Genomic DNA, 25,611 nt, shown 5'->3' with positions numbered 1-25,611 from the left:
AAATCTTCTTGTCACAGGACGGATATCAATCTGAAACATGACGATGATTATTAACAACAAGTTGAAGAAAACACCACAAAACGTGTTAATCTTGCATGTTAAACATTTTTAAGTTTTTTTTTTCTGTTCAGTTTTGACCGAGGCCGCAGCTGAGCTTGTTTCAGGCTTTAAAATCCTCGATCATACGGATCATCTTGTTTATCCTGTTATTATATTATTTCCACGCAAAGCTGAATATGAGCATTAATACTCACGTCAAGTCAACGTCATCGGTCCACGCGTGCATATTCAGTGCAGCCCCTCCTACAGAAAATGCGTTTCCGCGCGCCGCTCTCAGTGACTGTGCTTTACACTTAACTAAACATAGCCTAATTGTACTTTGAAACATACTTAAACCAATTGTACGCAGATTACGTGTGTCCAACGTTTTAGGGGAATAGCCTGCTGTAGCCTGTAGAAGTAGTAGGCCTAGATGTAGCCAAATATTATCCTGAATTCACAAGCTGCCCCCGTTAAGAGAAGGGGGAAAGTAGGCAAATTATTGAAAATGTATTTGGTCACAAACTGTGAAAATGTGTATAGCCTATTTTAAATACATTGTAGTAGGCTATTTTTTTAAAAACCCAAAGGGTTTATTATAAGGATTTACTCCTAGGGGCGTGTCCATCCAGAGACACCTAATGATGTTTTTCTGCCTTGCTGTCCTCAAAAAATAAAATATAAAGTCCCTGCCTACGTGTTCAGAACACTAAACATGTCAGTATGCAGACTCACTGGTTTAAGATTAAAATATTTTTTAGCTGCAGTGTACCTACTCTATTAAGAAATAGCCTGTTAAAATAAAATGGAAAGTGCTACTTCATATAAACTTTGGCTGTCGCCAGAAAGCGTGACAGCGGGCAGGTCCTTACTAGGGGGGTTTTATTTTGGAAGTTTGGCCCGGCAGTCTTTCTCTCCGGCTGTCCTCTCTGTGGCCATAATGGAGTAGATCGGATTGTTGGCGGATGAGGGCGCTTCACCGCCATTTGAAATACACATACTGGCTCTACCTCAGCTACATAGTGTGTGTGTAGCCCTGAAAGTGGGCTAGATGATGAACTGAGCGGCAGATAAAACAAAAATCTTCAATAGGAAAGCGGCACCGACCCGATTGGGTGATGTGAAAATCCTCATCGGACAGATCTTACTGGGCCGAGTTGGCTGAAGTGAAGAAGCAGGACTTTCCGTGGCTGTTGGTGCTCACGCTGGCCATCAGATGACCAAGTTGTGAAAAGTGCCCTGTCCTTGCAGTTTTTCAGCTCGAGACTTCATTTTAAGTAAGTGCGTTTATGTCTTTTAAAGCGTGCGGTGCATCTTTTTTTTGTGTGTTCATCCACATTTTCCAAACTCCATGTTTCAAGCGGCATATACGCACGACTAGGAAACTTTGTTGAAATTGCATTACACTTTCTTTCTTTTTACATTTCAGACTGCTCTTTGCAAAATCTTTTTGACTAATCATAAACATTTAATGACACCGTTAATGACAGCCCTAGGGGAGTAGGCTATTTATTTGGTGCGTTGTTCCGCATGCTGATAAATATCAAACCCTGCGGTTCAAATCGAAACGTCTGAGTGAAATGAAATAAAATGCTGGCTCATTTTAAAAAAGGACCAAGCCTTTAAGTGCTAAAGTCTAGTTTAATACATTGTGCAGTGTTGCTTCATGTTGACAGAGCCTCACGTATTGATCAATGCATCATTGCTTCAGTGACCATAATATTCCTGCCTGCCTTACTGTAGATGCGTGACATGAGGAGTGCAACTATGATGGTTTTCTGTAGAGATGTTACATTTTATTTTTTATGGTCTGTTAGTGCACAAATAATCAACAAAGTGTCAGTGAAGAAGTTGCCAGAGTTCAAGACCATAGCTTTAAGCAGCTTATTTGGGTTCATCAATAGTCCAAAAGCCAAATTTATTCAATGTACATTTATATAAAACAGAGAAAAGCAGCAGAATTACATTTTGTGGAGGAACTGCAACCAGCTAATTAGGATTCGTACTTGATACATTACTTACCGATTAATAAATATATTAAAAATATGCATTTGTTTAGTGTCACACCAATACCAAGTATTGGGTGAAAGAGGAGTTTGGGAGTTTGGATGTTGCATTCTTGTCACTGCGTCACCATTTATCAGTTTATAAAACATTCTCTCTTTTCAGCACTTTTCAGAGTGCAATTGCTCCTCTGCTGTTTTAATTAGAAAGCACACCACACTGTAATGAGATACAATGTGCAAACTTACCCCCTATAGAAGGTACACACTACAGTGGGGTAATTAATTCTGTAAGAAGAAGGTTTGTTTATTGACTGCAATGTTTCCTTACAGTCTTTTTTATCTAAATCACATATCATATCAAATAGCTGCATAAAATATTGCATGTTTGTTACATCTACCCTGATGGGTAGAACAATCTGTGACACTAGTGTATGCGGCCCAGTGCAGTGAGGAATGCACAGACCTGTATATTGGGGAGACTAAACAACCACTACACAAACGCATGGCTCAACACAGAAGAGCCAACTCCTCAGGTCAAGACTCTGCAGTCTACTTACATCTGAAGGACAGAGGACACTCGTTTGAGGACCACCAGGTGCACATTTTAGACAGAGAAGATGGATGGTTTGAAAGAGGTGTCAAGGAAGCCATGTACACCCGGGTAGAGAAGCCGTCATTGAACCGAGGAGGGGGTCTACGCCACCACTTATCCCCCTCTTACAATGCTGTCCTTTCATCACTTCCCAGGAAACTCAACAAACGTAACCTATTGGCCTCAGGTGAAGATACCAACGATGGTCGTTCAGTCTTGGCCACTGGTAGTCCTAACGACTGTAACGACTGTCGTTACAGCAACCAGGAACACTAACGAACCAGCGGTATCGATGACCCTGGCAAACGACCCCACTGAGGTTAAATAGCTGAGTTTCCCTGCCAGTCAGAACTGAAGAAGTCCTTTGGATGAGGGACGAAACGTCTTCCAGTATCTTCAACCAAGTCCAGTTGCCCTTGACTTTAACCTTCGTTGGAAATCTGTGACACTGTTTGATATGTGTGATAATGTGCATACCAAAAACCTTTTCAATAGCATTGCTCAGTTTTATAATATTAACCTGAATATATATTTTCTGGACTATATTTCAGTGCATTTGTTGTTACAATGGTTGCTCACTAAGTACCAATGCAGAAAATTAGCACGATGAGAGACATGCATAATGGCAGCCATTATAGCATCCACCAGGTAGCTGAAGTAAGAGATGTTTTAATAGATGAGGCAAGGACTTTTAAGAGACGTTAGTTCCATCGGTTTCTGCCTCTTTGCTACACTCCCACATGCAACATTAAATACAGCTGTTAGGTTCTTTACCCTCCGACAGCTCAACATCTCTCTGGAAACCATTAGATTTTACACACTTGTGTGTGTGTGTCTGACATGAGAAACGGCAGGATTTAGAGCAAATTAGAGATGCTGCACATCCATACTTATTCCTCAAAAACAATAAGTGGGTTGATAGATACTTGTATTTATTATTTTAAATAGGCTCTCTACAACCTTAAGCACTGAGTATGTAATATTCAAAATGTAGTAAATCATTAAAACCAAAATCCAGATTACTTAACATGTGACTGTCAATTTTGATTAGTTTGAATGAGTTGTCTCCAGTGATTTTACCCAAAGTCAAGCTGTAAAAGATGAAAATGTAGATTTGGGGCAAAATTTTACTTGACAGCTTTGGTTTTAATATCTTAGACAAACGGTTGCATGCCTGTGCGTGCACACATACCACGTGGAATGCTGAAAAGCAGACATTTTCCACAAAGATCCATTTTCAGACCTGTGCAGCACACACTCTCTCTGTTTCTGTAGGACTCTTTACCTTTCTCGTTCTTGCCCCGATGCACACACACTTTATTTAGCACATGCACACATGCACGTGCGTACACACAAACACCCACTCTTTCTTTGACCCGCCTCCCACACACACACCGACTGTAGGGGGGTTTGCAGATGTGTGTGTCCTGATCTGCTTCCAGCACAGGCTCTTCTCATGCCAGCGTGCTGACTCTGAGTTTTCCACTCTCTCTTATGAAATAAGAGTAGAAGACATTAGAGCCATCCAGTAGCCAGATCTGAATGCCTGAGATCTCACAGACACACATGCACAGTGCACACAGGTTAAAAATGCATCCTGTATCTGTGCGGATACTCTCTCCACAAACACACACACACATGCACACGCACTCTTACCACAGATTAATGAATTCATGTAAGCACATCCAAAAGTTAGTTTTCGGGCCCCGCCTTTTGTCTGAAGGGGCTCTTCCTCAGCAGTGTCTGGTGTAACGTGCAGGCTCAAGTCTGTGGTATGTTTACTCAAATTTTGTTTATTTTACAGAAAGAGGTTAGTGGTGAGGGGGGGGTGGGGTCGAGGGCATAAAATCTATTTAGATGATTCTTGTGTAATTATTGAGGGAACAGTGGACTTGGACAACTTTGTGTATGTGTACTCACAAACATGATTATTTCGAAATGATCATGATTAAATATATGGTCATTTGTGCGTAATTATTTGTAAAATATATTGTATAGTGGTTGTCATACGGTTATGAAGCTTAACCATACCTTGTGGAGACAGAGTATTAAAGATCCTTCATGAAATTAATTTAGGTGCCAGGTGCTTGGAAGTCTGTCGATATACGTATGTCGTTGCTGTGAAAAAGTAAAGACTCTGGCAGTGGCCTTCGTGTCAAGTTGAAAAGTGCAACTGCAGGCTAATGGTAAGCTACACTGTGCCTTTTTTGAAGTGTTTTTTTTTCGTAGGACATGCACCAAATGTGCGCAAGTAGGCAGGGGTGGAGAGAAAAAAATACTGGGAGAATTGCCAATCCTGCTTTTGATTTCGAAGGTCGAAAGCTCATCTCCAGCTCATGTTACTTTTCACAAAGTGACAAGTCACATCAGAGGGGTTAGCAGTCTAAAGTTGGGTGATGATCTTCTTGGTAAGTTTTTGCATGTAAATCATTTATATTCACGTGTGTTCCTGTGGGAGCATCATTCTGGCTACATCGCTGGCTAGTCTAACGTAAGCAGATTTTAACCGAGGTGATAGTTCTTTTCTGTGGTCATACAGCCAATAAAGATTCCTTGTGGTGTCACACTCATGCTTTATTCATATGGGCTTTATTCCAGTATTATAGTTGATTGCCTTTGGTTGAATTTGTGCCTGGCTTTCATTAAGAAATACGACCCTGAATAGCTTGAGATTGTGTTATGTAAGCTTTGGTAGTAATTCAGTGACTGGTTCCAAAATAATTAACAAGGTCATACTAAATTCTTTCACATCTTCCTTTAATTCTCCTTTAGCCCCTTAAGGAGCCCAGTGAGATAAGCACTTTGAGCTTGGACCATCAGGGTATTTGTAGTGATAGATAGACTGCAATGAATGAGATACAGGGACGAAAGAAAGGAATAAAAGTATATGCATAGTGAGTGATTGAAAGAACAGAAATCCACTAATGGGGGGCATTGCATTCATAAATGTGAGTCCCTAGCACCTTAAATGATATTTATGAAACACGTTTGAAACCCCAACTTACTGGAAAATCCTTTATTTATATAATGGAACTGTGCTGAATAAAAATAGTATCTCAACATAAACAGCAGTGTTTAGATGGTGAACTTTTCCCTGTACACTTGTCACCTGAAACATTTTTAGATTTACTTATTTAAGAAAAATAAATAAATAAAACTCACAGATTATTTTCCAGCTCACTAACTTATGTATTTGGTATGCACTTTCTTTGCAGCACACCTACATTTCATATTTGCATTTAAATTACGGTCTTACAAGGAATTACATATGAGTGAGCATGTAGGGGGTCCTTGTCTTAAGGCCATTAAGGTACACTGAGCCACAGTCTTGCAAGTTTATTGAATGTATAAACTGTACAAGATGGGTCTAATAAAATCTTGAGTCAGACAGAATTAAATCAATTTTGAGGCATGTCATATTGTTGGATGAAAAGTCAGAAATATACATGTTGATCTCAAATATTTAAACTTGCCGAGCAGCTCAGTAGAAACAAGAAAATGAAATACTAGTAAATAGCCCTGTGTAATTAATTTAAGGTGCCCTGTGGGGTTTTCCTGAGAACAGAGTTTTGTTTAAATGCACTAATTCTCACCAAAACATATTTATACATATTTTCCTCATAAAACATTTGCAGAGCCATTTTTTAAAGTATTTTAAACCATACAATCCATGTCTTCTTCTTCCCTCCCATTGTTGACACATTGCAACACTGCCTAGAATAATCTCTAACAGATATCTACATATGAATGCAGAATCTGTAGGCAAGGAACAAGATTTTGGTTTTGGGAATGTATTCTGGTTTCCATTTGTATTCTGAGTAGTATTGACCAATCATGTTGGTGATCATTTATCTTAAGGGATCCAAAACACAACCCAGTACCTCAGCAAGAAAAGATGGACTGACTGTAAAGAAATGGTTTGATTTCTGGAACCATTAACATCTGCATGGTGTCAAAAGCTGTGATGCTTTATTCACAATGCATCCATTAAAATAAAAGCATCCAAACGTTTCTGGACTTCAGTCCTGAAACTTAACTTTGGAGAAACTTGTCCTGGATATTTGTCCAATATTTATTTATTTAATTTAGAGTTGTTAGTCCCACCAACCAATAACAAATTTATGTGAAATCAACAATGCAAAGTAAGCTCCCCCAAATCATTTCAGATATGACGGATGTATAACTTAAGTAGATGTCAATCTGTGTGAATAAATCTCACAAACCTGATATGTTTTGCCTTGCGAGCATCAAAGCACACTTTTATAGTTTTGTATTTTTTTCCTTTTAAACTTTACATGCTCATGCTTACATTTTTCCCCAGTGGCCATGTGCACCCCTGCAGTGACCCCACCGCCCAAGATTGAGAACCACTGTCCCATCCAATTAGATAGAAGAGAGTTTAGTTTCTGAATGATCACACCCCTTTCCTCACAAAATTTTACTTTTATCTCCCTGGACCACAAACAAAAATTTGTCAATTTAGACTATAAGATGAGCGTTGTCCAGTAGCTGTGCAGAGAGCTGAAGATAGAATATCAGTGCATACACTGCAGTCTTTCTATTTTCTTTTTGGAGGAACTTGCTTGCAACATTGCTATGGGTGCATGCTTTTTACTGCAGCTATAGATGGAACTAACACAGAGGTTATGTGACCTCTCACCCCCTAACCTTTCTTTTTCTTTGGCTTCACCCTTATGCCATCACCCCATCTACTAACATCTTCCTCCCGCTCTTGTCAGCTCCTTCTTGAACAAGCACAGATGATTAATAGAGATTTGAGGAAACATGGGAGAGGCATGGGGTTGGCAGTGGGGTGCCAAGACAAGATTTTGCATGCAAGTGTGTGTGTGTGTGTGTGTGTGTGTGTGTGTGTGTGTGTGTGCGTGCGTTTTAGGGCAGAGGTAGTGGGAGGAAGGTTGACTACAGAGACCTTAAATGTTTACCAAGGGACCCCAGGAGACCGGGGCTGAGCCTCCCTCTTTTCTGATTGGCTTAGGCAATCTTCCTGTGAGTCTCAGAACCTGCAATTGGCTGAGACAAGGAGAGGAATGGAGGAGAAACATGCACGAGATGGAGATGAAGCACCAGCCTTGCCAGGGCTTTCACAGATACTTTCACATGAGAGGCGGGGAGACTAATGTTTCAATTAACATAAGGCCACATGTTGCAGTGGAGGGGCTCTCTTTTATAGTCCTTTGGTTCCTCAACTCATTAAAGAATGTTACACTTTTTCATAAAGAAAACTTTTGAAAGTGCTCATCGAACAGTTGTTAAGTTCACTGTAATAATGGTGCTTTAGTTTTTTGACAAGGGGAGAAAAATAGGCTGTTTTTAATTATACTTTGAGAATGACAGATTATCAAAACTGAAAGGCAGTTGAGACAGAGAGTGTCTGAGATGACCTGAAGACAAACTTGAGCTGTCAAATGCAGAAAAATGAGCAGTAATTGATTGTAAATTAAGCATTTTAGTCATGCCAGATGAGGCTGCAGCTTGACAGCTCTCTGCCATAAATTCTTGCATTGTATAACTTGGCCTTGTATGGCCTCTGACTTTTGGAATTCACACACACACACACACACACACACACACACACACACACACACACACACACACACACACACACACACACACTTATGACTGCATACGGGAAATTTATGTTGTGACAAATGTATGTAGTTACATTGTGAGTAGTCCAGTTTTACAAACCATGTTGTTGCTACATTGTTTTTGTTTGTTTTTGCTGTAGTTTGCTGCATTTTAGATACAAAATATCTGCAGTAAATCTAATCCAGAATAAATGAATGGCTGGCATTCTTACTGTAAATAGGTGCCAGTGTTTGAACACCTGTGCCCAGGCATTTTCTTGCCACTTAGTATTGCAAATTCTCTGTGCTTGAAGTGGCCACATTGTTACTCAGTAGTTGTCACGCTATATATAAGTAAAAACGCTGTGAAATAATTTTTGGGTTTCTATTTCTAGGCATGGGACCCAAACCTTTCTCCTGTAAAAACATGCCGGAGAATTTGATATGCTGTATAGCTCACTGTAGTCATATAGCATTAAGATACTCTGTCCTCAGACTACACTAGAATTGGGGAAAAGACTGGCAGCGTTGCCAGCATACAAAACATAACCTCCACGTTTAGGGTTGTTGGCTGCCCAGGAAAATTGCGGAGACGCAGCTGTAAATAGCCAAGGGTGAGGACAGACAGTTTGGCCTATATTTAGACATGTGGACTTGACTGGTAGAACTACTCCACCAACACTAGCTTATTGCTGATTGGAAGTAGTTTGTCACCGTTTTTCTATACCGCAGACCACATACTGTTAAAAAAAATCTTATTTTAGTTGTAGGTAGATGGCCTGGATAAAGGAGGCAGTCACCACATTTCTGTGTTAAAGGTTTTGTTGGGAAATTCATGTCCAGTTTTTAGAAGGGGAGTCAAGCTGTGGGGAAAAGTTACGTTATGTTAAGTTATGTTAATGTGGTACACATTTGCCAAGACATCTTTCTAGATTCTCCTGTATTCTGGACACCAAGCTAAACAGAGTGCTATTTCCCTCAGGAGTTGGTGGCGACCAAAACAGAGCTAAAAGGAGAGTAAATATTGTACTTACATTCATCAAGTGTTCAGGGACATTACTCTCAATGAATGCTAATGTTGCTTCAAATCTCCTGGATGTGTAAATAAGCAACAGTTTTTTATCATATAGACTTTGAAGATGATAGTGTGCAGTTTTAATATTACCACGTGGCGTTACCAACCGGAGTTGTGTAACATGGACTGGAGTTATGTGCAAATAAAATCAGGCCTGGCATCACTGACTGGCACAATGATAAAGTGTTAATTTGCTAATTTGTTCGTGATTCAAATGAATTAAATCAAGCATTTATTGAACATTTGTTATATTGTTATTGATAATTATCATTATTGTTTTATTGCCCAGCCCTGCTCGTACTCCCCATTTACATGTTGGCGTGTGTATAGGCCAGTAGGCCTACTAGGGCTAATGTTAGTGTATTTATTATAATTTTATATAATAGTATACTATAAAGGCTAGCTAACCTTAGTTTCATTTCTGTGAGTTATTTTCATTCATTAAATCCTTGTTTAAGAAAAAATGCTCTACCTGGTGGTCAGTCTCTAATTAGTAAATGCTAAGAACTAATTCGTCAATAATCATTCATACAGAACAACAAATTCAACATTTCAAAAGTTTGCTGTAGCGCTGTAACTTTGATGAGCAACTTTGCGCACACGGCTGCATGAAAGCTTCTCCCTGCTCTGTCTCCACTGACAGGGATTAGCAGGCAGACGAGAACGGGAACAGGTGAGCGTCACGTAGTGCCCAGAGAACCTGATAGGGCTGGTCCCGGTACGCAAAAGAGTAAAATGTAGATGTATTGGTACCGGTGGCCCACTTCAAACACAGCCAATAATCAAAATGACTTATCTGTGAAGCCGTCGGTGGATTACATTCTGACAAAAATGGCCTTGCTAACCCTAACCCAAAAAATACACATGGACTGCTGTTGCGTTGTTTTATACTAGCCTAACTGCAATTAGCATGTAAACCAAAAGAAGTGGCTACATGTTGACCTTTTGATTGACACCTCACTTGATGCACTTCCATGTCCTGTTTACGGCTTACAATAGCTGATGAGTCCACGTAGTCGGGAAGGGCCAATCCCCATTCTTTCGTGTGCACACCGAACCACCAATTGCGCTGAGGACTGGGTCGCGGGGGGGTGGGCTGGAGCCATCGGGACATTGGGCACAAGGCGGGGTACACCCTGGACAGGTCGCCAGTCCATCACAGGGCCACACATAGACAAACAACCACTCACGCTCACACTCGCATGTCTTTGGATGGTGGGAGGAAGCCGGAGCACCCGGAGAGAACCACGCAGGCACGGGGAGAACATGCAAACTCCACACAGAAAGGCCGGGGCAACCGGGATTTGAACCCACAACCTTCTTGCTGTGAGGCGACAGTGCTAATCACTGCACCACCGTGCCGCCCTACACACATATCATGCAGAGTTAAAAAAAAAATATGCCAAGAATACTTTCCACGGACATAAATATATAGTCGAATACAAAACACTCCGTGCCAGAATTCTGGCACAGCGCCGGAGAACTTGTCTGTACAAAAAGCCCTGTACAAAGAAAGCATGCTTCATAAATTCATCCTACAAATGCTACAGCACCAACCTGGCATAATAATTAATTATGCCGTGTTCCATGTTGGGTTTTAAATACACCAGCTGAAACTAAATGACACCCACAATTTGTTCTCCCAGGGCAGAGAGAAAGAGTGAGGGGGGTAGAGAGTAGAGGAGGAAGGAGGGTTTTTCACATGGGCATGTCATCATGGAGTCCAAATGGTAATTATAACCTCCGTGTTCCTGCCCCTATCTCATTCTACCCTCTGTCTTTTTCTCCAGCATCATGGCTGTCTCATCCTCCTCCAATCTCCTGGTCCTTCTCCTACTAATTTCCTCCCTGGATTGGCTGTCCACTCCAGGATCTACATTTCTCATGGGGTGGGACCATGTGACATCATCCGGTAGGTTACTGGTGTTTTTACTGCTTTGTGTAAAGACAAATAAGCAACAGAAATGGATTGATTTGAGACAAATTGTTCTTCAGACAGTTTATCAATCCCTCTACATGCAGCTCATCAAACATTAACAAATGTCATTCAGGTTTTGCGCACAACACGCTATTGACACTTGTTATCACATCTTTTGTCAGATATCAGTTGCAGAATGCTGTGTTTGCTCAGATACATGAGGAAAGGTCCACTGTTGAGCAAACGCCGCACTTTCCTGGTTTGGCTTGTCAAACAGGCTAGTGATCAATAGACCTAAGGTAAATATACGGTCGGGGCTTGTCTGTCAAAGTCCAGGGACAGGACGATGTAGGATGTTCGTCCAACTAATCCAGCTGTTACAGAACCATTTGAAATAATTAGGTGAAAGAATGCTTTAGCTGAGAAAACAGGCCAAACATTAAATTTGATATATTACATCACTCGACATCCCTAATGCAATCAGTGGCCAAGATAGGAACTATGCTGTCCTTTACCACATAATTTCTACAATTGATGTTCAAAGTCCCAATCACAAAATTGACTGTGAGTATTAGCTTTTTAATGATTTGGCATCCTCTAATGGTTGAAGCCACTACAGCTGGAATTAGGTGAAAGTGTACAGCCCTGCAACCTTAGCCAACATGTTCTTGTTGATTTAAAGTGTACCTGTGCTAGAACAGCACATGATTTAGAGAAATCCTCACAGCTAAGATATAGCAACTCCCAAGAATGGATCAATTCTGCTGTTGACTTTGTGGAAACTTTGCCTCTGAACCTTTTAAAAAGAAAGTTCTGCTGTGTCTGCATTGCTGGGTTTTATATTATGAGGGATTTTACTTGTTTTCTATTAAAAAAAACTTTATTGTTCATGGGCCTGGTTCAGTTTGCATAAAGTTGTATGTGAATTGACTCACATTCAAAATACTGAATGTGTGCACTGCAGATTTTAGTTGTCTTTTTACTTGTGCTAACCCTGCCTGACTTGAAAACCATGTTTCTCTCCTTCAAATTATAATGGTAGAAAATCAGGCTATTGATTTCTTTGTGTCTTCAAGTAGAGACATTGTTGGTTTTGGTAAGGCAATTGCAGTGCCAAAGAAATCTAAATAGAAGTTTGCCCACGTGCCCTTGGGATATCAATTAGATAAAATCCCACATAAAATAATGCTGAAACAATTAATTTATTATGTGATTGGCAGGAAATCAATGAATATTGTGGTAATCGATTAATCGTTTAAGTCATTTATCAACTAAAAATAGTAAAAGTATCCTGGTAAAAACATATTTAAATTTGTTGAGTAGTTAAATTTTTTATTTATTGTCTTGGAACTTGGCTAAGCTTCATTCATTCACCTTCTCTGCCTGTCTGGCTGCTGGAGAAACTGCTTACAGAATGGAAAGCACGAATATTACACGCACACTCCACACGTTAACACTGGAGAATTTTAGCTGTGTGATATGGGCTCTGAAAGAGGCGCTATCTGTGTGGATATACTGGGTACCCGTACATGTACTCAGCACATGATTTCTCTGTAGGCTACCCTCCATTTGAATTGGTACTGCCTTATTGTACTGAAGATCACTTAAAAAAAAACGTGTTGTGGTGAAAGCTATGACACGACCTACATGCTAATTCAGTTAGTAATTGTCCAGTCAAATACATTGGGCAATTGATTTCCGTTATTTCTCGCAACTTCAACATTCACAACACACTTGATATAGTTGACATTTAATGCAGGTTTTTCTTTGGGTTTGATCTTAGAAGTAGAGGTTTTGGTCAGCATGGTCCTCTGCGGATTTCTAAAATGCAATGATCAGAGAATAATTAAGTCAAAGTTTTATCATCTATCAGTTGGTTAAAAACATTGGTTCAATTATCATGTGCTATCAACTTGTTGTTCTGTCTGCTCTGCTCATTTTTGCTTTTCCAAGCAAAATCTCAAAATCCTCAAAATAACATATCACATTTTGGAACCGGGTCCTTTTGGAACGGTTCTCGATTCCCATTCCTACTCCACGGTGTCATGTGACTCGTTAGTGTTACAAGGTCTCAGGTGTGAATGGGGAGCAGGGGTGTTATGGTTATGTTAAGGGGGTTTTGGTGTTATGGCTCTCACACTACCTCAGACTGGTCACTGGAAGTTCAACATGGATCTAAAAAAGAATGGTTGCTCTACATAAAGATGGCCTAATAAGAAGATTGCCAAGACCCTGAAACTGAGCTGCAGCATGGTGGCCGAGACCATACAGCTGTTCACCAGGACAGGTTCCACTCAGAACAGGCCTCGCCATGGTCGACCAAAGAAGCTGAGTGCACATGCTCAGTGTCATATCTAGAGGTTGTCTTATAGACATATAAATAGACGTATGAGTGCTGCCAGCATTGCTGCAGAGGTCGAAGGGGTGGGGGGTCCGCCGGTCAGTGCTTAGACTATACGCCCCACACTGCATCAAATTGGTCTGCATGGCTGTCGACCCAAAAGGAAGCCTCTTATAAAGATGATGCACAAGAAAGCCCGCAAAAAGTTTGCTGAAGACAAGCAGACTAAGGACATGGATTACTGGAACCATGTCCTGTGGTCTGAAGAGACCAAGATAAATTTATTTGGTTCAGATGGTCTCAAGCATGGTGGTGGGAGTGTCATGGTCTTGGGCTGCAGGAGTGCTGCCGGCACTGGGGAGCTACAGTTCATTGAGGGAACCATGAATGCCAACATGTACTGTGACATACTGAAGCAGAGAATAATCCCCTCCCTTTGGAGACTGGGCCGCAGGACAGTATTCCAACATGACAATGACCCCAAACACACCTCCAAGACGACCACTGCCTTGCTAAAGAAGCTGAGGGTAAAGGTGATGGACTGGCCAAGCAAGTTTCCAGACCTAAACCCTATTGAGCATCTCCTTAAACAGAAATTGGGGGAGCGCAAGATCTCTAATATCCACCAGCTCCATGGAGGAGTGGAAGAGGTCTCCTGTGGCACCCTATGAAGTGCTGCGAACTCCACGCCCAAGAGGGTTAAGGCAGTGCTGGAAAATAATGGTGGCCACACAAAATATTGATACTTTGGGCCCAATTTGGACATTTTCACTTATAGGTGTACTCACTTTTGTTGTCAGTGGTTTAGACAGAATGGCTGTGTGATGTGTTATTTTGAGGGGACAGCAAATTTACACTGTTATACAAGCCGTGCACTCAATACTTTACATTGTAGCAAAGTGTAATTTCTTCAGTGTTGTCACATGAGAAGTTATAATCAAATACACTGGTCAAAAAAAATAAAGGTAACACTTAAACAACACAATGTAACTCCAAGTCAATCACACTCCTGTGAAATCAAACTGTCCACTTAGGAAGCAACACTGATTAACAATCAATTTCACATGCTGTTGTGCAAATGGAATAGACAACAGGTGGAAATTATAGGCAATTAGCAAGACACCCCCAATAAAGGAGTGGTTCTGCAGGTGGTGACCACAGACCACTTCTCTGTTCCTATGCTTCTTGGCTGATGTTTTGGTCACTTTTGAATGGTGGCGGTGCTTTCACTCTAGTGGTAGCATGAGACGGAGTCTACAACCCACACAAGTGGCTCAGGTAGTGCAGCTCATCCAGGATGGCACATCAGTGCGAGCTGTGGCAAGAAGGTTTGCTGTGTCTGTCAGTGTAGCGTCCAGAGCATGGAGGCGCTACCAGGAGACAGGCCAGTACATCAGGAGACGTGGAGGAGGCCGTAGGAGGGCAACAACCCAGCAGCAGGACCGCTACCTCCGCCTTTATGCAAGGAGGAGCAGGAGGAGCACTGCCAGAGCCCTGCAAAATGACCTCCAGCAGGCCACAAATGTGCATGTGTCTGCTCAAACAGTCAGAAACAGACTCCATGAGGGTGGTATGAGGGCCCGACGTCCACAGGTGGGGGTTGGGCTTACAGCCCAACACCGTGCAGGACATTGGCATTTGCCAGAGAACATTAAGATTGGCAAATTCGCCACTGGCGCCCTGTGCTCTTCACAGATGAAAGCAGGTCATACAGGCACGTGGAGGCCACACACACTACTGAGCCTCATTTTGACTTGTTTTAAGGACATTACATCAAAGTTGGATCGGCCTGTAGTGTGCTTTTCCACTTTGATTTTGAGTGTGACTCAAATCCAGACCTCCATGGGTTGATAAATTTGATTTCCATTGATTCCATTTGTGTGATTTTGTTGTCAGCACATTCAACTATGTAAAGAAAGGAGTATTTAATGAGATTATTTCATTCATTCAGATCTAGGATGTGTTATTTTAGTGTTCCCTTTATTTTTTTGAGCAGTGTATTTCAAAAAAATGTGAGGGTGTACTCACTTTTGTGAGATACTGTAATTGGTTGTGTATCATAAATCCTATTTTTGTAGGTTGCACAGTGAGAATCCCCCTCAGAATCAGGGTGTCCTGATAAGGTACTGTCATAGACAGGTGATAGTAGCTCCATCAGTTATATGACATGTATAAAATGGAGGCATATTTTAATAGTATTCACACAATAAGGATTTCAACACTGCTACCCCTGTTTACACCTTAAGCTACCATGTTAAATTAAAAACACTAGTATAAAAAAGATGGCTGTGTCTGCACTGGACTCTACTGGAGTTTTGAGCTCTATGTGTTCGCCCTCAAGCCTTTTTAATCTGTATTTGTTTATAAACGGTGGCAAATGTCTTAATCTCTGTGGGGTTACATTACCTTTCTGATAAGCTCTCAGACAAACCGCTTATAGCCATGTGAGGTCACACCATCGAACATTCTGAGTAGTCCACCTCCTTCAATTGTTAAAATAGTCTCTGTGCACTTTGGTAATCTAGGCCCGGTCTTCCTCATCAACTGTTAAAACATTTGTAAACAAAGCAGCCGCTGATAGCATGAGCAAACATGCACAGCCTGTGCCTTTCTCAAGCCCACCACTGTATCAACTTTAATCCTGACACCTGCTTTCTACACTTTACACTTAAAATGGCACGTTTCCCTCAGACACATGTTGTAGGTCGCAGAAATCATTAAATCTGGTTGAGTAGGTTAGTAACCTTAAAAATTGTGCGTTTTGGGATTGTTTAAAACCATTTCTGCCTGGGGACGTTATAGAGCCTTCCTGAAATTCTGTGGGTTATGCTGTTTCTGCAGTATTTTTATATCCGTTGTAGAGCCAGCCGCATAACAAAATGTTTAGAGATGCTCCTATATATTTAAAGGCTAACCAGAGTGATTATAGTCAGTGGTAGTCGTTTGTCTTGATCTATCCCCAAACACACACTGTCTTTTTCTTTCCCCAAACCTTTCCCGAGTGTGTGTCTGTGTGTCTCAGCAGGACTTGCTTCTCAGCCTTATTGATTTTGTTGAGTGAGGCTGTGTTCTTGGCCACAGAGTTGGTAACCAGTGATAAAAGTGCAGAGGTCTGGTCCATCTAGCTTGTAGACACAATCTACAGTTACATCTGCTTCAAAGACAAGCAGTGGGGTATGTTTGCCCTAAGCAGTGAAGGTGGGGCCTTGTGTGGGATAGGGTGTCTGAAGTTAAACAGAAAGGAACTTAAAAAGCAGTGGAGAGAAACGCATACTGTAGATAGTGGGAAGGAGAATACATGGTTGTTGAAATGCTCTGTAATGGAAGGATGGCTGGAAGTAAAGAGTAATGGAAAGCAAGGGGCTAATCCAATAGCAACGTTCTGCATGTAGGAAACATATCCTTAGTTTAACAAAAGTGAGTTTAAAGGCAAACGTTTATAAACAGTGGGGCAGACTGAGGAGTAGTATGGAAAAAGGTATAGCGAGCCAAAGTGAAACCGGAAAGACCTTGTCCAAAATCACACTTACATTTGCAATAACACAAATGACAAAAAAAAGTGTATCCTGCTGTTCACTCCATGTTACAGGTGTGGTAAATTAATAAAAATGTGTGTTTAACATCTTTTATCTATGGTTTAACTCAACTGGTGTTTTTCAGACTAAGTGAGTTTTTTTTCTCACAAACACAGCCCTGTTTGTAACTGACTGGGTTACTTTTCTCTACTTTTCCCAACTAAAAAATCTCCGCTTTATTTTTGACATCATGACACTTTTCTGTAACTGACGACTGCAAAGTGAATGTGTGATGTTAACGATAAATCAACCCATTGAGCTAAATCCGACAGATCCTGACGCATTTCATCTTGTTATCAGTGTAGCTTTTGCTTTTGCTGCCTTTCTCTAAAGCTTAATAAGCCTAATATTAGATTTCATCAGAAAAATTTAATAATTTCTTCATAAAGAGTGGAAGCTCTCTTTATTCCACCATAAACGATGTGGAAAACCCTGCTTACTTTTAGAAATGACCATCCCATAAGCATAGAAATAAGTGTAGATCAAGTAAGTAAGTATATAGGAGAAATGGTTATATGGATATATAGATGCATTTTATTTTTGTTATATGGTAACAAGTAAATATTTTCAGAAAGAGCAATGAAAGAAAGTGGGTGACTGCAATGAGTAATAGAAGCTTGTGGAATAGTTGCTATCTTAGAAATTATGTCAGGATTTCAGCTCTCTAGAGAGACTTTAGGTGCCATTTCATAATAAGTGGAGGGTTGTTTATTTGTGTCACCTATAAGAAAGAGCTATGGAGCCATTTTGACTCATTTATGAAACAGGGTTCTCACACTTCAGTGTGAGGTCACACAGTTGCCGGCTGAATTTAACATGTTGCTTTGTCCCATAAGAAAATGTTTGACACCCTGCTAAAGTGCAGGGTGTCAAACATTAGAGGGTGGCAGAGTGGACGAAGCTAAAGAAAGGTGAGGAGTGAAAATGTGTGCGCTCAGTATGTCCATGCTGTAAGCCTGACACCTCTGCTCATCTATAGTTACTCTCACTTGAACATAATATGACATAACTAAGCCAATACTGTGGGCTGTAGTGGCATTTTAGGAGATTAACATCATTAGTTCTGACTAATAAATCGCTGGAACCAGAAAAAGCTGACTGGGTCACTGCATGGTTGGCTACACCAGATTGTTTTCTGTAAGACTTCAAAGCTATGAACACTGATGAGAGTCATGAGGATCAGGTGGAGCGAGAACTTGTCATTCTGTGGTCCCACACTTAAATAGGAAAGAGGTCCCGTTGTGTAACTGGGAGCAAAGGTAGAACTTGTTCAAGGAATTGGACAATGGTATTGTCGGTTTTTGTTTTGAAGGTTTAGAACGTGTGTGTGTCTGTGCACTTACGTGTGAAACTGCATGTGCGTGTTGGCAGTTATTTATATCCCCTGTTTACGTTCCCTTGTTTGTATCTTGTTGCAGTCTCTCACCTTTCTCCCCCTCTCTTCTGGCCCACTTCTTGCCCGTCTTCAAAGTCACATGGACCTCCTGACAGAACATTTAACCTCCACTATTAGGCTCAATCCTCAGGTTCAGGCTCACTTTTATTGTTGTTATACAAACGGGATTGCGGAATGAAATGCCATTGTAGGATTTTTTTTTCCAAAAAATGAACCTCACACAGTATGTATAAATATGGAAGAAGAATGGGAGAGTTTGTGAAATTCCTGTTTGAATTTCCAGATTTTGTCCTTTTCCTCTTCCCATCTTTTCTCTTTCAATCTTTCTTTTCCTCATCAACCAAGGCATGTTCCCTGTGGAAGACAAACAATGCCGTCTGCTGCACACACATTAACACATTTATTGGGGGGGTGGGGGTGCAGGGATATAATGTAGCACTTGGCATTTGCCAACTGACAGGCACTTTTACTCTTGTGTCAGTGTGTGTTGCCAATTTCTCCATCTGGTTAACAGAAACACACACACTGATGGTGCTGCAGAAAGCCTTGTGGATCATCTGGTGTGGGTGCTACGATAGCAGTCAAAAGTCAGAGCTGAACAGTTGTACCAAATAAGATGACTTAACTGTTCAAAAACGGTAGCAAAAAGCAAGTGGGTATTGCAGCAATAAAGCAAATATGAACTGACTGTTTAAAAATAGCATCTATAAATATGTACTCTTTGTACTGAAATAATGTAAAAATTTGCCTTTATGTGATGGCTTTGCCCTTTAAAAAAAGGTTACATTTTATTCTTCCAGTATGGATTAAATTGACACTTACAGCAGCAATTCAGCTCTGAGTGTCTAGTAATTTGTTTACTCTGACAGTAGAGAGCAGAGTACAAGTTATTTGAGTGAAGTGACAGGGGACAATAAGGCCTACTGTTCAGCAACCGTGTGTGATTCTCTTCGAGCATAGGGCAATCAAATCAATTATGTGCTAATGCCATGACGGAGAGTCCATGTATCTAGTGTGTGTGTGTGTGGCAGACTGTGTGTTTCCTGTGTGTTATTTTTGACAGTATGGCAGCACAAGTAAGAAACAGATAAAAACACTCCCTAAAACCTGTGCGCAAACTGTACATGCAGTCCCAAAGGAATATATGATCAAGTTAATTTATTTAGTGCTTTAAAAATAAACCATATTTGTGCCAAAGTGTTTCACCCTTATGAAACCAACCACACTTACTAAAAAATACTAAGTAATATTACTTACTTAATAATACTTAAGAAATATTTTGGTAACACTTTCTATGAAGGCCATCACTATAATGACTTATGCATATATTTAAAAAAAACCATACAATACGTCCATAAGACCATAGGCGGAAATCCCCTATCTGAGGGGTGTCCCCCCCCTTAAAAAACATTTAATATTATAATGATATATACTTAGAATAGCTGTGTAAATACTAAAACAATACAAACGCAAACAGGGCAATTAAAGTGCGTTTTAAGTGTAGAAACATTTTGAGTCCCCCCTCTCTTTGCCTCACAGTGGTTTGGGCCACTGCCTGCTTTCCCTCAGGGGAGTCCGGTCGGAGAAAACCAGTTCAAATCCGTCAGTAGTTGTGGAACTCCAGTAATGTTAAGCAGGCTGGCAGAGCTGTATGCACTTAAAACATTGGATGAACTGATTATTTTGTCTTTAATACAGATGATGCTGAGTCATTAATAAATGAATCATGACAAAAAGTTATGATAACCGGTTATTTATCCATGAGCCCACTCTGTTATTATAACATTACCTAGCTTATTTGGCAGCTTGTTTAACAGTTTATTGGATTGTAAGTCACCTTCTACAGCTAGAGATGTGCTGATTGATCAGCTGGGGACTGAAATAGGCCATTTGTTTCGCTTACTCTGCTCTGACCAGTGACCGGGGCCGAGCAGTGTCAAATATCCAATTTTCTGCCGGACACTGTGAATGTTACACGCTGCGCCGTGTTCCACATGTGTGCACAGACAGTAACCTCATGTCACAGCCACACACACAGGCTAAAACATGTCTTAGGTGTGTGGAAGTTTTTCATGTGAAGAAGACGCGAAGCTCACTATTTACATCTGCAGAGAAACACACAGAAAGAGAGGCTGTGGATATTGTAAAGCAGGGAGCAAGTAATAGTGAACACAGCTGTTGGTGACGATGTCATTCAGACCACGGTGGTCTCTATCGGTAATTAACAACAAGCCTCCTCCTCACGCGGCTCATCTGCTGCTGTGAAAACGGAATAGCGGGTGAAAAGTAAGAATTACATAAAACTGCTGACAAATAAAGTCAGAGCAGACAGAGACAGACAGACAGGTGTAGGTGTGTGCTTGTGTGTGATGGGAAAAGCAAGGTGAGCAAATTACTGTAGTTTGTGATTAAACAAACATAAATTAGAGGATTAAGTGGAATTAAAATGGTGTGCAATTTATTTTCAGCTCCTTCCAGTGAAAATGCTCATGTTATTTTATAATCATGTTTCCTTATGACCATATTTGAGCCCAGTGAGAATAGCTAACATTTATAGTGGTGCTGATGGGGATCCTAATAAAAATAGATTTTTCCAATAAATAGTTACAGAAATGTTTGTGTATGCTGTCAGTTATAGATCTTAGAAAGAAATAAAATCGGCAGGTCAGACCTTTTAAAAAATCAGTAACTGGAATCAGCCAGGAAAAATGTAATCTGTGCATCTCTTACTACAGTGATAATCCTGTGTGTGAACCAATATTAGGCTAATACCATATCTACCATTGTGTAGGATTTTGTGCATTATGATGTTAAGTGACAGATCAGTTGGCCTGCTGCCATTAAATATCTAATATATATGTATATATAGTAGTAAGACTTCTCTCTGTGTACACGTATCCTATACAAGGACAATTTTTGCTGTATTATTTGTGTCCCCTTCAGAAATTGCTCTTCAGAAATTTTATGTTTATTGTGCCCCCCTACTGTGAGATGAGATTTACGCCCATGCATAAGACATTATAACAGTTGTTATAATCACTTACAAACATGCATTAGGTGCTATAGCAAAGTTCATAACGTATTATACCCTATATTTGATTTCAGTGTTTTATAACTAATAGTAATACCAGTTTATATCAATGACTCTGCCTCGTTATAAATACACTTTAGTCACCATGTTGAATTAGTGATATAAAATGGAATAATAGCTTATAGTAATGATTAATGTTACATAGCATGTCTTTGTTTGCTTTAAGTAAAGTGTTAAAATGTCCACCCCTGTATAATATATTACAGGTGGACATAATACCAAATGCACTAATTATAAAAACACGTATTGTTTGCTTTAAGTAAAGTGACACGCATTTTGCGCAGGAAAACAACTTTTATTTATGTTTCTTCACTTTATGAACAATCTGTATAAATTTTTAACATTTTGCAGTTTAGCACAAAAACACAACTTACGTTAACGTTAATTAGTATGCCTTCAATCCACTGCATCTGTTAGGGCCTGTCCATAGGCTCGCCTTTCATCCATGACAACATGTGAGCCTCTTCTTACATGATGTTGATCAGCAACAGGTCTTCTCTTGAGCGATCTCTCACCACCCTGAGAATGAGTGTCCTTGATGTAATTATGTTGTGTTTTTGTGCTAAACTGCAAAATGTTAAAAATTTATACAGATTGTTCATAAAGAAGAAACATAAATAAAAGTTGTTTTCCTGCGCAAAATGTGTGTCACTTTATTATACAGGGGTGGACATTTTAACACTTAAAGCAAACAAAGACATGCTATATAACATTAAACATTACTGTAAGCTATTATTCCATTTTATATCACTAATTCAACATGGTGACATTACACTAAAGTGTATTTATAACGAGGTAGAGTCGATGGTTATAATGTGTTATGGAACATGGTCAGAGATTCTTGTTGCACATTGATATAAACAGGTATTACTATTAGTTATAAAACATTAAATCAAAAGGTCATAATACTTTATGAACTTTGGTATAGCGCCTAATGCATGTTTGTAAGTGATTATAAAAATTGTTATAATGTCTTATGGACGCATTATATTGTTTTATAAATATATGCATAAGTCATTATAGCGATGACCTTCATAGAGACCTTCATACAAGTGTTACTAATATTTTCTCTGCATCCAGACAGAACTTCAGCAGCAGCATTCTGTACTAATTGTAGATGGGAAATACAGGTCTAACAGAAATTACGAAATGCACAGTCAAGATTAGCAGTATGTTAAGTCTGGGAGTATATTAGTGAAACCAAGCACTTTCTTCATGTCAGATGGGATTAGGGAGTGCATAAAGTGTCGTTAGATGCAATTCCATGTTGTTCCAAGTACAAATTTATCAACTGAGTTTATGTCTGTTAGATTTGAATTCACACTCAAATAATCACACCAAGATTCCCTGTAGAAGGTGTGAGTGTTATCCAACATTTAATGCAGTTCTGTCAACCTGCACAGCTGAGCTTGGTTGCTAAATGTTGGTGAGAATTTCAACTACATAGCAGATCAAACTGATCGACCTGCTTGTAATTGTTTGTGGTGGTAGCATATATAAAGTGAACGGTAACAGACCCAAAATTGAACCCTGAGGGACACCACACAGAATGATAGCTGGGTCAGATAATAGACATTTCTCTCACAGATCATTAAGGGAAATAATGACAGTAATTTTATTCTCAATGGCATTTCTGTTTTTCAAAATGACATGTTGGCCTACAGTTTTGCTGGCATTACATCATAATCCACACATTGACTCTTTCTGACAAGACACTGTCTGTCTCTCTCTCTCTTATTCCTCTCTCCTTTTAGCAGTCTTTTGAAGCGTTATTAACCTCAACATCAGCTTAAATCTGCAAATGAGCTAGAAATGGTGGTAATTCATTACGTTATGGCCTCATTTCCTTTGCGCCCCTCATGAAAATCAAAAATTTCAACAGGGTCACTGATAAAGCCTAGTCGCACCTTTCTCACTGCTTTTTTAGTGCTGTTTGCCAGCTGGCGCAAGGGCTGGGAGAAGAGTGCTTTATTTAGGCTATTTATTGGATTTTAAACCTTAATGGCTAAAGCTGACATCGAGGTAGATAAGTGGTTTCCTAGCTCCTCTGTATGGACTGATGAAGACAGGACGTGAAGCTAAAAGCTCTTCTTCAGTCTCGGCTGCAACACAGCCCACTTGGACCGACACATCTGGACCGCCAGGATGAACGCGCGTGCACACACACACACACACACACACAATTAGGTTTCTTCTTCCAGCCAAAGGGGTTTCAACTGCTGATCATTTAATGGCAGCTGGCAGGTACAGGCAGGATTTTGTCATGGTCTGGTTGTGTATTAGTACATGTAGAAAATGAGCAGTAAGGCCCTGCAACAAAATTACCAGCTGATTTATGCAGGTAATCCTTTCTGTCACGTTATCGCCCATTGGCTTATTACAAGCCAGTTACAACTTGAACAGTATATTTTGCTTTTTTTATCCTCGGAAAAAGACATTATGCTCATGTATAGGATTAAGCCTTATGCTATCAGAGAAGAAGTGTGACTGCCACTGCGCAACCTTTCACCTCTGACACACTTCAGATTAGACTACCATCCAGAGCTGTGTTCAAGAATGCAAACAAGTTTTTAAAAACTGCCTGTACCTTCTGACCTTTACCAGCAGAGCCCCATTCTTTATGGAGAGGTTAACTAATGGCACTGTGGATAAGAGACATGCCTTTGGTGTGAGACACCCGGGTTTGATTCCCACTGTGACCCATCCACCATTGTGTCCCTGAGCAAGACACTTAAGACACTTGCGACTTCTGACATGTATAGCAATTGTAAGTCGCTTTAGATGAAAACGTCAGCTAAATGAATAAATGAAAATGTAACATTCAAAATACTGTCTGTTTGCTTTCAAGTTTTATTAGAACAGCTGTGAGATAACATTCAGATGTGTTATTATGTACATAATGACATATGAGCAACAGTTTAAACTCTTTGTGTATGAGGTTATATAAATAGGTTTTTTTTTTCATATGCATTAAATTTTTTATGTAATCCTGCTATAGTCTTAAACTCTCCTTTACATCCAGTGTCTGCAGAAAGCTCTTTGATGGAGGCAGCTGGAATTTGTTGGATGGGGGAGGGAGGCCGAGTTGAAATAGCAAAGCTCTGGGAAACACGACAGTGTGCAGAAGATGAAGGGCGGGAAGGTGGGATCGGGGAGGGAGGGTTCATAGGCACAACAGCGTAGGAATGCAATGAATTATGAGGTTACACTGGCATGAAATAGAAAGTAAGCAAAGTAACAGTGTAAATTCTGTGTGAATAAATTATACGGATTTGCAGTCTGGCCTGCCTGGTGCTGGGCTTGTTTGGGCTGTGTTTTGTTATAGTTTCTGTGGTTATCAGTGTGTTTACATTAACTCGGGATGCATGGGTGCGTGTCTGTCCAAATGTTGTATACATACAGATACTGGTAGCTTAGTATTTATTCTTTTCTAAGTAAGATTTAGCAGCATTCAGTGAGTCTATGTGGAGATAATTCTTGTTTAATGTTTATCAACTCAAAAGACTATCATATGACAGTGCCCGGCTGCATTTGCGGAGTATTGCTCTGGCCTGTCTGTAATTCCTTGCCTTGCGTTGTGAAGCATGTTTATGTTCTGGGTCTGTGTGTGATTTATGCTGCAGCCAGCGCTGGAGGAGAGAGAGTGGGTAGAGCAGAAATCAATGACACCTTCAGTTGCTTATTTATGGTTGCACCAAACCCAAAGCTGGATCAGAAACTGGCCTCCGACAGGAGAGGGTGGTGACGAGGGAGGGGGATTGGTGATGAAGAGTGACAGGTTGCTGAGGGAGAGGTGAAAAGGGCTGAGTCTGGGCCTCAGAGTGGGGCAGAGAAATGATATGAAAAGTGTGTGGAGAGATCTAACGGTTCTAAAGGCATGGTGCCTGAAATTGGATGCAACATAACACCTTCTATCAGCAAGTTGTTTTCTTATTCACACATGCGTCACAAGCTTACAGGTAGCTGAAGTAAATTTTAGATTAACATAAG

General features: G+C 40.3%; 1 protein-coding gene across 1 annotated transcript in view; it reads left to right on the top strand.

The window, feature by feature from the left end:
* Nucleotides 1–772: 772 nt before the first annotated feature.
* The window catches only part of ghra (growth hormone receptor a), a 36,538-nt gene continuing 11,699 nt past the window's right edge, over nt 773–25,611 (top strand). Inside the window, exons 1-2 of the mRNA XM_038704747.1 lie at nt 773–1,316; nt 11,091–11,212. Coding sequence (XP_038560675.1) covers nt 11,095–11,212 — 118 coding nt within the window. The 5' untranslated portion in view covers nt 773–1,316; nt 11,091–11,094. The remainder of the gene's footprint in view (nt 1,317–11,090; nt 11,213–25,611) is intronic.

Source organism: Micropterus salmoides, unplaced genomic scaffold (assembly GCF_014851395.1).
Source record: "Micropterus salmoides isolate LMB-PRFRI ecotype aquatic unplaced genomic scaffold, ASM1485139v1 Ms_hic_scaffold_7, whole genome shotgun sequence".
Classification (NCBI taxonomy): Eukaryota; Metazoa; Chordata; class Actinopteri; order Centrarchiformes; family Centrarchidae; genus Micropterus; species Micropterus salmoides.
The sequence above is the reverse complement of the archived record's forward strand: the minus strand, read 5'-3'. Positions and strand labels throughout refer to the sequence as shown.